This window comes from Lycium barbarum, chromosome 3 (assembly GCF_019175385.1).
Source record: "Lycium barbarum isolate Lr01 chromosome 3, ASM1917538v2, whole genome shotgun sequence".
Taxonomy (NCBI): Eukaryota; Viridiplantae; Streptophyta; class Magnoliopsida; order Solanales; family Solanaceae; genus Lycium; species Lycium barbarum.
Window position 1 is genome coordinate 141,122,072 of NC_083339.1, and position 16,434 is coordinate 141,138,505.

Below are 16,434 nucleotides of genomic sequence, written 5' to 3' on the forward strand. Positions count from 1 at the left end.
TTTAACTTTCTGACTCTGTGTTACCATTCTTTCTTACTCTTTATGCATACTTCCGACTGTATATTCATGTATTTTATTTGATTACCAGTGAAATCCCACAAAGTGGGGTCTGGGAGGGTAGAGTGTATGCAGACCTTACCCCTACTTTGGAAAGTAGAGAGGCAATATTAAATGCACAATTTTCGATCCTATTGTTAGTTTTTCTTGGGGATAACTAATGATAAATTGTTGCTAAAAGAGAGTGGTCCTGCTCTGCAAAATGTTGAACATACTGTATGTGTTTAGTCAGGGTCAATGTGGAGAAAGTATCTGTTCATTTGTATTTTTCTTGTGTCATTTTCTCTTCTTGTTTCTTTTGTTGTTAAGTGCATCTATTCAAGAAAAGTGAGGGTTTTTTCAAGATCTACGATAAACTCACTACACCTTCTTGTGACAAAGAGTGTCTATTTGAAATGTGATGAAGCATATTTGGATGTTGTCCTTTTTCCTTTTCCTTGGTTACCGGATCTGTTAATCATGAAATGCATCAGTTTGCCATTGCAGATTGGAATTGCTCTTTATCTGCTGTATACACAAGTCAAGTTCGCATTTCTTTCTGGAATAGCTATAATAATCTTGCTAATACCAGGTACTAGATGCCTCTGATATAGAGTTGAACATGCTGCAAAAACAATTGACAATTTGAAGCTAGTGTGTTTGCCTAAATACGAGTGCATATGACAGAGACAAGTATATGTTTTAAGTTGGTCTGATGGAAATACGGTGTCGCGATAATACTAAGTTTATGGATAACTTGCTTATTATTGGAGAATCTGTAAGTGATAAATACTGATTAGTTGTCACTAGAAAACATTGTTGATATGCTTGCAGATTAGTTTTCCTTGATGCGAGGTTGATGAAGGTTTAGGCCTTAGTTTGAGGAGCAATTTATGTTTTTCAACTTATATAACTCATCAGCGTCAGTAATAAAATCAATAGTCACCATATATTAAGACCTTTTCCTAGTTTGAGTTAAAGGTTGATAAGTGGTTATTGATATGCCTAGGTCTTAATGGTTTAGACAATTCTAGAGAAGGCTTGATAATTGTTATTTTATGCAGTTAACAAGTGGATTGCAAATGTTATTGCGAAAGCTACACAGAGCATGATGGAGCAAAAGGATGAAAGGTATATGCCCAGAAACTCTTTAGAGCCTTGCTGGATTTCATTTTAGTATATCACCTCATATGGGACTATTATTTTGATTTCATTTTTCTTTTTCTTATTGTTTTTCTTCTTTGCTCTATTATTCATTCCTGAAATGTATGTTCACTCATTATTTAATTATTTCTTATAAGAAAAATGTATGTTCATTCATTATTTGAACATTTCTTATTAAAAATGTATGTTCATTCATTATTTAGACATTTCTTATAAAAAAATATGTTATTCTCATTAATCTTCTCTACTTGGTCAGTATGATATTGGAAAGAAAAGTGTGTATAGATGCCCGTGTTCAATAATTGCAATTTTACAAATTTATTTTCTAAACTTGGCATGGAGTTTGTAGTTTCACTACCTCAATATGATCACATCTTTTAACATTCCTTTTGCAGTTTTTTGTCTGGTGATCTGTAGTTGCTATAGATTATTTACAAAAATTAAGTAGAGTCAATCAGTTTTGTTATTTTACTGAAACTAAGCAACAGTTCACATCTTATTGGTGACGTTATTTAACTTTGTTGAAATTATTATTATGCCTTTTTTCTGGAGTATCAAGTGCTTGGTTTGCTCACAGAAATCAAAATTTATGTGTGTGGTAAAGGGAGACATATAGATGAGAGCAGATAGGTTAGATATGTCCAAACATTCGAGGTGTTTACTGTGGCTGGATGTTAGGTCAGATAGCAACTAAAGATACTAGATGATTGCTGGTAAGGAAGAATTGTATGACACAAATGAACAGGTCGAAACAGTTTTTTCCTTCACAAAGGCGAGATGTCTTGGATTGTGGTCTCACATCAGTTTATATGCTGGCTTTATAAGAATTGAAATATAGGCCAGCAATAATTTTGAAGATTGAATATTGCATGTTCCACCTGCTTAAATTCATTTTGAAGGTCTTTACACACTTAATCAGCAGCAGTTTCTGGAAGTATTGCTTGTAAGGAAGAATTAGCTTACTCAAAATCAGATAGTTTAAAAGAGACTTTCCTTTAAGCTGCTGACATTCCATAATTAGGTTGATGCTGTCCTCATGTTACTGGGGATGTTCTTACATTATCCATCTTGTTCCTTCACAAATAAGAAAGGGCTGGTTGGATTCTTTTCAGAATCAAGCTGATAGTTCTACTTGTTGAAGAAAATATTTAGGAGACAGTTGTTTGTGTATAGTTCTTAGGGTGGGAAGGAGTGAAATGTCTTGGATGAATATCGTGTGCTGTTTTTTTCCAATAAAAACAAAAGAAGGGATGAGTTACGTCTTTTGAGTTTATGCAATTAACATTCTCTATATTTGTTACGATCTACTGTTCATGCCTCTTTACAGGATTAGAATGACATCGGAGATTTTAACACACATACGCACTTTGAAAATGTATGGTTGGGAACTACTTTTTGCAAGTTGGCTAATGAAGACGAGATCAGAAGAAGTGAAACACCTATCAGTGAGACAACATTCTTCCTTTTTCTAGTTCTTTACGCTTGATAGTAACATGAGTCGTATGACTTAATTCTTATTATTTTTATGTTAGACTAGGAAATACTTGGACTCGTGGTGCGTTTTCTTCTGGGCAACAACACCAACACTTTTCTCGTTGTTCACATTTGGACTCTATACTTTGATGGGCCATCAACTTGATGCAGCAACGGTACAATCACAGATTCTAAAGTACTTGCTTACTTGGGCCATTTTTTTTAAATCATATTTTCCCTAATTGTTTGGTTATATTGCAGGTTTTCACTTGTGTCGCACTGTTTAACAACTTGATTTCTCCATTAAATTCATTCCCTTGGGTCATCAATGGGTTAATTGATGTAAGTTGTGAAAATTCTTTTGTTTGAGAAATTATCCTCCTTTATTCTAAAATATTTTTCACTTTTTTGTTTTTGTTTTTGCAGGCTGTTATATCTTCTAGGAGGTTATGCAAGTATTTATCCTGTTTTGAGCAGGAGACAAACATGGAAGAACCAAACAATTGTTCAATTTTCTCTTGCTCTAATAAGCAGAACAAATTACAAGATATGGCTGTTGTCACCCATGATGCATCTTGCACATGGTCGAGCAGCGACCAGAACGAAATAGATTTGGTTTTGGATCCTGTTAATCTTCTTATTCCAAAAGGTTTACTGGTTGCAGTAGTTGGAGAGGTGAAACTTTGCTTGATACTGTTTATTAGTAATTTATTCCATATCTTTGAGCTTATAAATGTAAGAAAATTTGGACCAACCTGCCTCATTTGATATGAAATTTAGAGTATCTTAAAGCTTTGTTTTATGTTTTTCAATTTAAGGTTCTCTTTTTACCATTTACAAACTTTTGGGTTATGCAGTGACTTTTCAGAAGTTGATGCAGAAAAAACAAACTAGACGATATAACATTTTGAATCAAGAGATATTTGATATATGCACACTTTGTCTTAGAAATGGATAATATGTTTAGAATTGTTATTGCAAAGCCTCTGCTTCTTTCTGGTGCAAAAGTTCGTTCTACCTGAGCTAGTGAGAATACTGTATATGTATGACTTCCTATTTGGGGTTTTTCTTTCACCGTGTCCAGTTGGACGAAGTTGGAGACATGATTATAATTGCAAAAAAGAAACTTGAATCTATATCTGTGTGATCCTTCTATACTGATACTACCTGCAGTCTAGCACAGGCACCTTCTTTACTTTAGTTCACCTTAGTACCCAGTTTGGTAGTTTTAACTGTAGGGAAAGAAACTATGGTTGGTGCAATATAGTACAATAAGAAGCTATACCTCCCTTTTCCAGCATACGAAATGGGTGTAGCATGTAATGCACTGATTTTCTTGGACATGTAATGTTATCCAATGCTTCTTCTCTGCAAGGTTACTTTCTAGCAAAACTATTGTTTCTCTTATTATGAATCTCTTTCTTGCAGGTTGGGTCAGGGAAATCATCCTTGTTGAATTTGATTTTGGGGGAAACGAGGTTAATTAATGGATCTGTGGACCGGAATGGTTCTATAGCATATGTTCCGCAGGTGTGAACAAACTGCTGTTAGATTTGATGTGTTACATAGTAGTCCTGATCACATAGTTTGCCTGTTTTTCAGGTTGCTTGGATTCTCTCAGGAACTGTACGTGATAACATTTTGTTCGGGAGAGAGTATGATCCAAGGAGGTCTCTTTCCTTTACCTTTTGACAAGGCAATAAGAATGTGTTTGGATAGTTTCAGTTGCATTCAGTTGTTAGTTCTCAATTTTGCATTTCCAAAGTCCCCATTCTTCTGGTTAACCTCAATGTTCTTTGGGATGATATTTTGTATGCCCTGGACCCTTGAAATGCAATATCTGAAGGTTTATTGAGGAGTCACTACTTAACATAAGCTTCTTGGATTTTGATGGGAGCAGATACTCAGAAGTTTTACGAGCTTGCTCCTTGGACTTCGATATTTCCAGAATGACAGGAGGTGATATGGCCTTTGTTGGAGAGAAAGGATTTAACTTATCTGGTGGACAGAGAGCTCGTCTTGCACTTGCCAGGTGACATGATTTTCTCTCTTCAAATTGCAAAGGTCCTTGTCTAGTGACTGTGAATACTGAATTGTCTGATCTTCTGACAACTTTTTCTGTATCTGACAGAGCTGTTTATCATGATAAGGAAATTTACCTGCTTGATGATATCCTTAGTGCAGTTGATGCACATGTTGGTTGTTCAATTTTACATAATGCAATTCTTGGCCCTCCAATGAATCAGCAGACGCGCATCCTTTGCACACATAATATTCAGGTTTTTCATTCACCAACTCCTCTTTTATGCTGGATCTAATAGAGCTTTTTGAGGTTTCTTACGTACATCTTTTTTTAACTCATTAAGTTTTTTATTTCCCTTACAAGAAATGCTGAAATTCCAATTCCTGACAAAGATTATAAGGAAAAAAAAATAGAAAAATATTGATAGGAACTTCTATTAAGTAACGAGTGAGTGAAATAATCAGTAGGGAGATAATTTGATGCTACTTTGTATATGGATACGAGCCATTGGTTTTTCATGGCTCATCGTTTTTGCAAGTACGAGCCAACTTGCCTTAATAAAAGACTAGTTGATATAGCTTGTTGAGCTTGATAATGCACATGAATGTATTGTTGTCATGCAATGAGTTGTGCGTAGTTCAATGGTCAGTGTAATAGGTTTTTTTCTATATTCAGCTTGTCACACCCCATTTTTAACCCTGGAGAGTTAAAGTAGAAGTACGACATATTGGAGATTCCTGTTTTGGTTTGTGTTAAGGAGTCGCCACCTAATTATTTATGGTGAATTAGGACACCTAAAGTTTATTAAAGTTATGTTTAAAGTTAACTCTGTTTAAGTCTGCGAAACTTAAGATTCTAGGTAAGGGTTCAATTAGTCTAAAGAGAAGGTATTAGGCACCCTTTAAGACCCATTAACAATGGTTGACCGACCGGACATAAAATTAATTAGGCTAAATGTAAATATAGTATTATAAAATATTTAAGAGAATATCTTGAAAGTATTGCTAAAGTTTTAGATAGAAGAAAAATGTTTAAAGTAAAACTTGTAGAAAAGTAGTGATTTAATAAAAAGATTTTAGTTATAAATAAACCAAAAGAAAAGGAAATGAGTAATGTTTATACGTATTCGGAATATGAATTACGCCAACTTGCAAATTAAAAATGTATTTGTAAAGTTATTGCAAGATTAATATTAATGTTTTAACAAATGTGTATTTCAAGTGTTTGAAATGAACTAAAGTGAAAGAGTTATCCGTTAAATTAGTTTGTCTTTTTATTTAGAATGAGCTAATGTTATGTAAAATTTGTGACGTTTTAAACTTCTAAGATAATAAGAGTAAATCTTGATTCTCCAAAATACGTAGTCATAATATTTTAAAATCAATCATTCCAAAATAAATAGTAAGGATACTATATAAAATAATAATAATATCCATGAATTAGTTGTTAGCTCTCTTTTAAATTAACTACTTCTTATTAAACTAAACTCCACTAATTCGCTAAAGTTCATCTAAATTAACAAAACAAAAAGTGTTAGTCATACAACACAAATTAAACGCACAAAATGAAATGGAAGAGCAAATAAGTTAAATGGACTCGGCCCATTTTAGGACTGCTGTGAGCGTAGCTGTTGGGCTTCGGCCCAACAATCTCTTTTTCTGGATCTAGGCCTCTGTTGGGCTTCGGAGAAGAATAGTTCACGTTGGACCTTAGCCCAAACCGAATGTGGAGGAAGGCGAGGGAGGCGAAGCGACAGTGGAAGGGAAAGGTGGAAGTGCGGCGGCGATGGGAGAAAGAAGGAGTTAGGGTGAGAGAGAGAGAGATGACGAAGGAGGCGGGTGAGAAGGAGAAAGAGGAGAAGAGGGATTAGGGTAAAGGAGAAAAGGATGGGCTGGACCGGGTCGGGTAATGGGCTGGTCAATAATTCGTTTGGGCCGGTCTATTAATTCAAATATGGGCTGACATAAATGTGGGTTGGGTATTAAAATATGGGTTGTTTATTTGAGTAGGGGAATGATATTGTATTGGTATTTTGGGCCATTAATTTGGCTGAAAATTGTTGGTCCTTCCTCCGCTATTTTAATTATTTTCGGGCTTCTAATTTAATAACTAGTACCATATTTATTATGGTAGATAAATAGTAATTAGTATATAGAAAGTAAGGATTTTACAAAGTGTTGTCTTGTAATTAATTTAACGATTTCAGACCCGAAAATGAAACGATGACTAACCGTTTAAAATTTGTGATAAAGTAATGCTCGTAATGTTTAAAAAATAAGAGTAGTGAAAATAATAGTAGTGAAAATAAAGTATTTAGTTCATCAGTAGATTTAGGACCCCGAGTAAATTAAATAAAAAATAGGGACAAAATTGGGTGTCAACAGATGCCCCTCTTCGACCGGAGATGATGTAAGAATCTTCGGGCGAAGAAGTTGACGTAGTAGCCAATTTTGTTTGGGCCAACGAATATGAATTTGTAATAAAGGAAAATTGATGGAAAATATTGTGAGGACCGCAGGAATTATGGAAAATTATGGCCGAATCTCATTTTTTGAGTTGCCTACATATCTCGGGCTGCACGAGAATCAGGCCATGTGTAGTTCGAAAGTTTTTTGCGGATTCATAATCTTGCGGGGGGTTGTAGACAGGTGACGAGAACGTTCAAGAATGGAACATATGCTTATAGCCTCCTAATTATAAATGTGGTGCACAACACACCCATAAGTAGGACTCTTCTAGACACGGCGTAAATTCTTCAAAGATGCCCCAGTGTTGAGTTACGGAAACGCTGGGGATGTAGAAAGGAATATGAGATTGTAGTTGATTGAAATACAGTTTTGGTGGGGAATATGAAAGAGAAATTGACCTATGCTTGTGAGTTTGGTAATCCTCTTCAGCAAATTTGCCCCAGTTCACTGCGTAAGATAAAGTTCCACGTTGTGTCGCGCCTCTGCAGGTTGTACTTTCTGCCAAAACTGAAATTCATGTCAAAATTAGTAATAAAGTTGAAATTATAAAGAGTGTAAAATGATAGTAAATATGAGTGTGGGAATGAAAATGAAGCCGTGTGGCCAATGTTGTATCTGGTTGTCTTCAGGGACTTGAATGAATGCGTGATGTGTATGCTGAGGATGCAATAATATCTCTAGTTGCAGTTCAAGATGATAGTGATAAGGCCTCCGGCTGTCTTCCGGGACTCGATGATAAATGATATCTGCAAAATTTAAGGTAAAGTCGTTAAAATAGGTAAAGTCGTTAAAATAGGTAAAGTAGATGATGAAATAAAGCGATAAAGTATAGAGTAAAGTAAGTGTGTAGCCGTTTGGCTTATGTGAGTGAGGCCGTATAGCCATGCGATGTCTCCGGTTGTCTTCGGGGACTTGATGATGCGTCTCCGGTTGTCTTCGGGGACTGGATGCTATGTCTCCGGTTGTCTTCGGGGACTGGATGCTATGTCTCCGGTTGTCTTCGGGGACTTGATGCTATGCCTCCGGTTGTCTTCGGGGACTTGATGCTATGCCTCTGGTTGTCTTCGGGGACTTGATGCTATGTCTCCGGTTGTCTTCGGGGACTTGATGATATTCCTGTAAAGTTCAAGATAAAATCGTTAGAGTTGATGATGTGTAGCCGTCTGGCTTATGCATATGAGGCAGTATAGCCAAGTGATGCCCGGTTGTCTTCGGGACTTGATGATCTGTCTCCGGTTGTCTTCAGAGACTTGAATGAACATCTCCGGTTGTCTTCAGAGATTTGATGATGTGTCTCCGGTTGTCTTCGGAGATTTGATGATGTGTCTCCGGTTGTCTTCGGGGACTTGATGATGTGTCTCCGGTTGTCTTCGGGGACTTGACAATAATTCCTGCAAAAAAAAAAAAAATGATTAAAGCTGGTAAAGTATATGATAAAATAATTGATAAAGTACGGAGTAAAGTGATGGAATAGCCGTCTGGCTCATGATGTTGATGGTATCGTGACAAGCCAAATTCAGGACACGTAATCCTGATTTAATTCGCCTTCAACCTCGTCAACCTACAAAACAGGTGTATAAAGTTATAAAATTATTTTGATAAAAATAAATTAAAAGATAAGGTTGGAAGTAAATTCGGATGGCTCTTGAGGTGAGGCACAATGGCCCTGATTGATAGACTTGACTGTTGATCTTGTGATTTTAAGTTCCTGCACTCAAAGAAAAATTCTTAGTTTGGGAGGGGGAAGTTGATTCGTGTTGACTCGAAGCTTGACTTTGTTGGCGCTCCATTCATCCTGTTTGTTTGGATCTTGTGGCCTCTATTTAAGCCTCGGTAGAATGAACAGTAGTGAAAATGATTGAAAGAAAGTATTTCATTTGAAAGGTAGGTATATAAGAATATGTATAAGGAAATGTAACTATATGTAGATAAGTTGTGAAATATGTATATGTAAATGTATGTACGTAAGGAAAGATATATATGTAAATTTATGTATGTAAGTTGTAAAATATTCTGCCAACTTCGGATTGTGACACTTCTAAAGTAATTGGTTCATAATACTTCCTGTCTGGTAGCCTTAATCTTGCCGATGCACAATTGTTCTTTTGTCTATATCTTTTCAAAACATGCCCCAGTTTTGATTCAGAAGGGTATACTAAACCTATGCTATGTCGTGACCGAACCTTGTATAGGTTGGCTACGTATCCGCCAAGGAATCAGGTCAGAACGTAGTTCGTGAGTTCGTAACAAAATGGTCTGAAGTTTTCTAATAAAAGGACCGAACCCGATGTGGATTGCCTACGTATCCCACCAAGGGAATCAGGTCGGCGTAGTTCTGCTATGCAAATGGCTAAAAGGTTTGTAGGATTTGTATCTAAATATGATTGACCTGTATGTTGATAGTCTACGAATCCCGCCGAGGGAATAAGACCTTGTGTGGTTTTCTTTATGTAAGGATTTTTTGGATTTTCTGTTATAGCGCAACCGAACCCTATGTGGGCTGCCTACGTATCTCACCATGAGAATTAGGTCAGAACGTAGTTCGTATGCATGCAAATGGAAAAAATTCTAACCTAGTATGACCGAGTCCCTATGTGGGCTGCCTACGTATCCACCGAGGAATCAGGTCAAGCGTAGTTCGCACGGATAAGATATTTTTTGGATTTTTTTTTGTTGTAAAGCAACCGAACCCTTTGTGGGCTGCCTACGTATCCCACCAAAGGAATCAGGTCAGCATAGTTCGTACCGGTTGTTAAAGGAAAGGTTGCAAACTAGGTTGTCTTACCTAATGTCGTCTTTTGATTTCTTCTTGGATTGCTAGCTTTCAGGCTTATGTCATCACCTATCGGCTATTTCAATTTCTTTTGAGTGGAATCTTGTCTTGTCCTCTAGTTTCTTTGTCACTCTCTCGGGATTTGTCTATTCGTTTATTTCATGTCACAATCGTAGAATTGGCAAATTTGATAATTATAGTATAAAATAGATGATTAAGAAAAATCAGAAAATGCATTCATAGTTTTTGCAATTCAAGCTTCCATAAGGTGAAGCAAAACAAACAAAATTTTGGGTACGGTTCAAGCATCAATAAAAGAAGACAAGTTCACTACATGTTCATGCTACCAAGGCTCCCGACGGATCGGGGACGGAGTACAAGTCCAATTCTTCAGAATTTCCCCTGGTTCGGCACCTCGTGTGATAGGTGTCTCGAGTTTGTGAGTAGCTGTAGCAGTAATCTTCATGAGTGTCTGTCTTTGGATTGTTCACGGGGACGACAAAAGTTGATGACATGTCCCTTTCCGCAATGGACTCCTTCAAATCTTGGCATCTCCGTGAGCAGGCAAAGGATTGTTGACCACATTGGGCTTAGCTTCAGCGAGCTGGATTACTCCTTCCTTAATCAGGGCTTCGATTTTGTTTTTAAGCCCATAGCAATCTTCAGTGGCGTGCCCAACAACTCCAGAGTGGTATGCACAGCGTTTGGAACCATCAAACCATTTCGGGATAGGCTCGGGAATTTTTCCCTCAATCGGTTGTATTATGCCTGCTGCTTTCATTCTTTCGAACAATTGAGCCAAGGGTTCAGCGATCTGAGTGTAATTACGGGTGTTTTTGATGTCAGGGTTTGGACGGGCTGTAGGTATAGTATGTGGTCGATTTTGGTAAGCTGGAGCTTGGTTGGGTTTATACGGACGTGGGTTTTGATGTGGAGGTGGTCGGGGTTGGTAGTAGTTAGCTTGGGTGTTGTAGACAGGGTAAGGAGATAGTGGAGCTTGGTAGGGTTCAGGGTAGTGGTAAGGGAAGAAAGGTTGTTGTGGGTGGCTAAAGTATGGAATGGCTTGACTCGGCTCATGCCTTTGGATGTTCATGACTGCAGTGACATCTTCTTTCTTCTTTTTAATCCCGTTGATAGAACCAGATTGAATAGCTTTGTTTATTGCTTGTAAAGCAATAAGATCCTGAATTTTCCCCGATTTGATTCCTTCTTCTAAGGCTTCTCCCATTCGGACAACTTCTGTGAATTTTTGTCCCATCATACCTATCATTTTCTCGTAAAATATGCCAGTTTGGCATTCAATGAAGGTAGCAGTCATTTCTCTATCATTCATCGGAGGTTGAACCCTGGCTGCTTCTGATCTCCAACGTAACGCGTACTCGCGGAATGTCTCAGCTACTTTCTTAGTCAACTTAGTCATGTAGACTCTATCCGGCGTGATATCGGTATTGAAACTGAATCTGTCCATAAAGTCTTGCGCCATGTCACTCCAACCACGCCATTTACGGACGTCCTGTTGTGTATACCAAGTAAGTGCTTCGCCAGATAAGCTTCTTATGAAGAGCTTCATCCTTATGTTCTGGTCTCTGCCCACTCCAACCAATTTGTCACAATAAGCCCTTAAGTGTGTATGAGGGTCGCCTGTTCCATTGAATGTATCAAATTTCGGCGGTTTGTAGCCTACGGGTAAATCGACGTCAGGTTGAACACAGAGATCTTCGTATTCTACACTCTTGGTTCCCCTAGCAACTTGAAGGTTTCTCATTGCTTCTTTGAGACTGTGGATCTCTTTTAGCAATATGTTATCTGCCCCTGCCTTTGCATCCTTTTCCATTTCTTCGTATTGATCTACCTCGGGTTGGAACCTGACTGTTACTGGGTTGGTAAAGGCTTGTGTTTCTGTGGCATATACCGGAGGAACATATTGTGCATTTGGGGTGACAAAGTGTGCCCCGTGCATATGCTGGGTTGGATAAGTTTGGACGATGGGGGTGTTCTGGACAAGGGGTGGCGTGTTATAAGTGGCGTTTATAGGTGGTTGATCTGGTGGGTTTATAGGAGTAGTTGTGGGCAGTGGGTTAGTGTTGGTGGGTAAAGGAATGTAAGGAGTATGACCTAGTGATTGATTTGGTGGGTTGACGACTGGTGGATTATGAGTAGCATAGGCAGTGTAGGTGGGTGGTTGATTTTGTGGAGGAGTAGAGTTAGTGTAAGTGGGTGGTTGACCTTGTGGAAGAGTATAGTTAGTGTAAGTGGGCGGTTGACTTTGTGGGGGAGTATAAGCGGATGATGGATTTGGTGGATTTGCGGGGGTGATCGGAGGTAGGTTGGTAGGTGCATTGTTTTGGGGAGGAAAATGCTCAGGAACTGGGGATTCGAGTGATGGGAAACGAGGTAGTTCTGGTGCAGTATTGCTAGGTTCAGAAGGTGAATTTTGGAGTGTGATGGATAAATTGGTCAAGTCCCTAACCCGATTTAGTTCTCCACGTAGATTCTCAATTTCTTGAGTCAGGCGGGCGATATGTTCATCCCATTGAATAGTAGTTCCGTGTTCGGAAGTCTCGGGCGGATCGCTAGAGATCACGATGTTTTCCACACCAGTCGAAATAGATGCGGCCGGATTAGACATAGTAATTTCATTTCCTTGAACAACCCAACTACGTTCAGGTAACGATGACGTCTTTGACCTTGTGATGTAAGGATGGTCGGCCATCGAGTGTCAACACGAATCAACTCTCTTTTGGGAATAAGATAAAAGAAGTATAAACGATGTTAGTCTCATGAACATATCTAGGTAAAGTCATTATCACGTAAAGTCAAGTAAGTCATGTAGCAAATAATTCATCAAATAGAGTCAAACAAGTTGTCAAACAAGCATATCAAGCAACAACGTGTCCTAACATACATGTGACCTCTTTGTGCCAGAGGTAGGCCTAACGTTTGTTTGAAGGGTAAAGTGTGCCATAATATGTCATCCCGTTGCTTTGATTAATTAAACGAATTCTATTTCCCAAAATAAAGTACAAGATAATGTAATATTTATTACATGTCAAATGAATACAACATAAAGTGTTTCCTAATCTAAATAAAGTAAATAAAATTTCTATGTCTAACTTCTAGCTCCATTTGTGATACCCTTGATCTTCGTCATTTGTTATATTCCGATGCATACCTGTCATAGAAATGTTAGTCATTCCCTTCTTCCTAAAGTTTAATTAATTAGAGCAACTAGTCAATATTTAGGCACAGTTATCCTTCAAACATGCACATAAGTATGATTGGTGTCACTCGGGGTCGTGAACCCAATTGGACGTTTGGGTAAAGTCGTCTAATGAGTTTAATACACCAAGGGTATTAAACCTCCTAGGTCAAAAATGTATGTTCTTAGTAAAGGGTGTTGGTTTAGCTCTATCTTAGGCTGACTAAGAGTTGGCTTCCTATGACACAAGGTTCCCCCAAGCGGACAACTTGGGAGTGGAAAGTCCGTGGCCGTCGACTGCACCGCTGATCGACTAAATCCACAAGATCGATCCAACTAAAAGGTAATTTAATAGTGAACGGGCGCGAACCGCGAAGCCGTTTTAAGTGTGTGAATATGTGTGAATTTTCCAGAAGTGGAGGAAATATGAACGGAATGACAGTTTATCAAAGCAGTAACATTTAAACAATTTATATCAAACAAACAATTAATAGCAGATAAACAGTTATAACACGTGAAAATAGTTTAAGAAAATAAAGTTAGCACACAAATCCTAATTAAATATAAATCCGTTATGGTTAGAACCTAAGTGTTCCCCAGCAGAGTCGCCAAGCTGTCACACCCTATTTTTAACCCTGGAGAGTTAAAGTAGAAGTACGACATATTGGAGATTCCTGTTTTGGTTTGTGTTAAGGAGTCGCCACCTAATTATTTATGGTGAATTAGGACACCTAAAGTTTATTAAAGTTATGTTTAAAGTTAACTCTGTTTAAGTCTGCGAAACTTAAGATTCTAGGTAAGGGTTCAATTAGTCTAAAGAGAAGGTATTAGGCACCCTTTAAGACCCATTAACAATGGTTGACCGACCGGACTTAAAATTAATTAGGCTAAATGTAAATATAGTATTATAAAATATTTAAGAGAATATCTTGAAAGTATTGCTAAAGTTTTAGATAGAAGAAAAATGTTTAAAGTAAAACTTGTAGAAAAGTAGTGATTTAATAAAAAGATTTTAGTTATAAATAAACCAAAAGAAAAGGAAATGAGTAATGTTTATACGTATTCGGAATATGAATTACGCCAACTTGCAAATTAAAAATGTATTTGTAAAGTTATTGCAAGATTAATATTAATGTTTTAACAAATGTGTATTTCAAGTGTTTGAAATGAACTAAAGTGAAAGAGTTATCCGTTAAATTAGTTTGCCTTTTTATTTAGAATGAGCTAATGTTATGTAAAATTTGTGACGTTTTAAACTTCTAAGATAATAAGAGTAAATCTTGATTCTCCAAAATACGTAGTCATAATATTTTAAAATCAATCATTCCAAAATAAATAGTAAGGATACTATATAAAATAATAATAATATCCATGAATTAGTTGTTAGCTCTCTTTTAAATTAACTACTTCTTATTAAACTAAACTCCACTAATTCGCTAAAGTTCATCTAAATTAACAAAACAAAAAGTGTTAGTCATACAACACAAATTAAACGCACAAAATGAAATGGAAGAGCAAATAAGTTAAATGGACTCAGCCCATTTTAGGACTGCTGTGAGCGTAGCTGTTGGGCTTCGGCCCAACAATCTCTTTTTCTAGATCTAGGCCTCTGTTGGGCTTCGGAGAAGAATAGTTCACGTTGGACCTTAGCCCAAACCGAATGTGGAGGAAGGCGAGGGAGGCGAAGCGACAGTGGAAGGGAAAGGTGGAAGTGCGGCGGCGATGGGAGAAAGAAGGAGTTAGGGTGAGAGAGAGAGAGAGGACGAAGGAGGCGGGTGAGAAGGAGAAAGAGGAGAAGAGGGATTAGGGTAAAGGAGAAAAGGATGGGCTGGACCGGGTCGGGTAATGGGCTGGTCAATAATTCGTTTGGGCCGGTCTATTAATTCAAATATGGGCTGACATAAATGTGGGTTGGGTATTAAAATATGGGTTGTTTATTTGAGTAGGGGAATGATATTGTATTGGTATTTTGGGCCATTAATTTGACTGAAAATTGTTGGTCCTTCCTCCGCTATTTTAATTATTTTCGGGCTTCTAATTTAATAACTAGTACCATATTTATTATGGTAGATAAATAGTAATTAGTATATAGAAAGTAAGGATTTTACAAAGTGTTGTCTTGTAATTAATTTAACGATTTCAGACCCGAAAATGAAACGATGACTAACCGTTTAAAATTTGTGATAAAGTAATGCTCGTAATGTTTAAAAAATAAGAGTAATGAAAATAAAGTATTTAGTTCGTCAGTAGATTTAGGACCCCGAGTAAATTAAATAAAAAATAGGGACAAAATTGGGTGTCAACACAGCTAATAGTGATCAAAGTTACAGAACAATTGTTTCTTAATTCTGAATTGTAGTCAAGTACATAATAGTAATAGTTATTTCCTGTTTTAAATGAAAATGGCTCATTTGAACAAGGATCTCTACGTCAAGTGTAAGACCTGATTTAAAATTTACTCTCAATTGACCCCGGTGCATCACTGGAAAATTTATATATGCAGTGTTATTCGTCTTTTCTATCTAATGACATGATGCTGATTCATGCACCAAAATTATGTTGATGAAGCAATGATTGTATATTGGCATTTTTGAGAACTCTAGGTAAAAAAAAAGAACTGGAAATGCATCAATAATTAGAAAAGGTGCATTTCTGTTTTGTAATCTCTTGTTCAAGACAGAACTAGAAAAGCATTTATAATCAGAAAAGATGCAGTAATCTCAGGCACAGCTAACATCTCTGTTAATAAATTGACTAGACGTTGGCAATTCAGAGGAACATTCATTTAAGATATCTAAAGTACTGCTTGGCTTACATATACTAATTTATTCATTTACTTTACAGGCAATATCTGCCGCAGACTTGGTAATTATGATGGATAAAGGACATGTAAAGTGGGTGGGAAATCCAATTGAGTTTTCTTGCCCCTCTGATGTAGCATTCTCAACAATCGATGAACTTAGCAGTTGTTCTGAAGTTCAACAGCAGGATAAAAGATCAAATATTTCTAGTGAGATCCAGCAGAAAATTTCAGAGGGTGATTTTATCTGTACTCCTGATGGAAATCAAGTGACTGATGAATCAGAGGCTCGGAATGAAGGAAAAGTCGAAGTCATTGTATACAAGTGAGTTGTCAATTTCTTTTAGCGTGAAGTAATTCTTCAACAGCTACACCTCAATCCCAACCGAGTTGTAGTTGCATATGGATTCTCACTATCCATATAGCCATTTGATAAGATATGGAACGATCCTGCCAGTAACATATTTTCAGTTTGATGATTTTATCATTTTATGTCTT

General features: G+C 37.2%; 1 protein-coding gene across 8 annotated transcripts in view; it reads left to right on the forward strand.

Annotated features, from left to right (window-relative positions):
- Window positions 1-16,434, forward strand: part of LOC132633077 (ABC transporter C family member 13) — a 31,588-nt gene that overhangs the window by 9,491 nt on the left and 5,663 nt on the right. For all 8 annotated transcript variants that reach the window (XR_009579550.1, XM_060349285.1, XM_060349286.1 and 5 more), the window contains 11 exons: window positions 531-628; window positions 1,101-1,167; window positions 2,528-2,645; window positions 2,733-2,849; window positions 2,935-3,015; window positions 3,100-3,348; window positions 4,102-4,203; window positions 4,276-4,343; window positions 4,574-4,705; window positions 4,805-4,952; window positions 15,981-16,261. Coding sequence is in view for 7 of the 8 variants with exons in the window: in XM_060349285.1 (XP_060205268.1) it covers window positions 531-628; window positions 1,101-1,167; window positions 2,528-2,645; window positions 2,733-2,849; window positions 2,935-3,015; window positions 3,100-3,348; window positions 4,102-4,203; window positions 4,276-4,343; window positions 4,574-4,705; window positions 4,805-4,952; window positions 15,981-16,261 (1,461 nt within the window). In the remaining variant the exon portion in view is untranslated. The remainder of the gene's footprint in view (window positions 1-530; window positions 629-1,100; window positions 1,168-2,527; window positions 2,646-2,732; window positions 2,850-2,934; window positions 3,016-3,099; window positions 3,349-4,101; window positions 4,204-4,275; window positions 4,344-4,573; window positions 4,706-4,804; window positions 4,953-15,980; window positions 16,262-16,434) is intronic.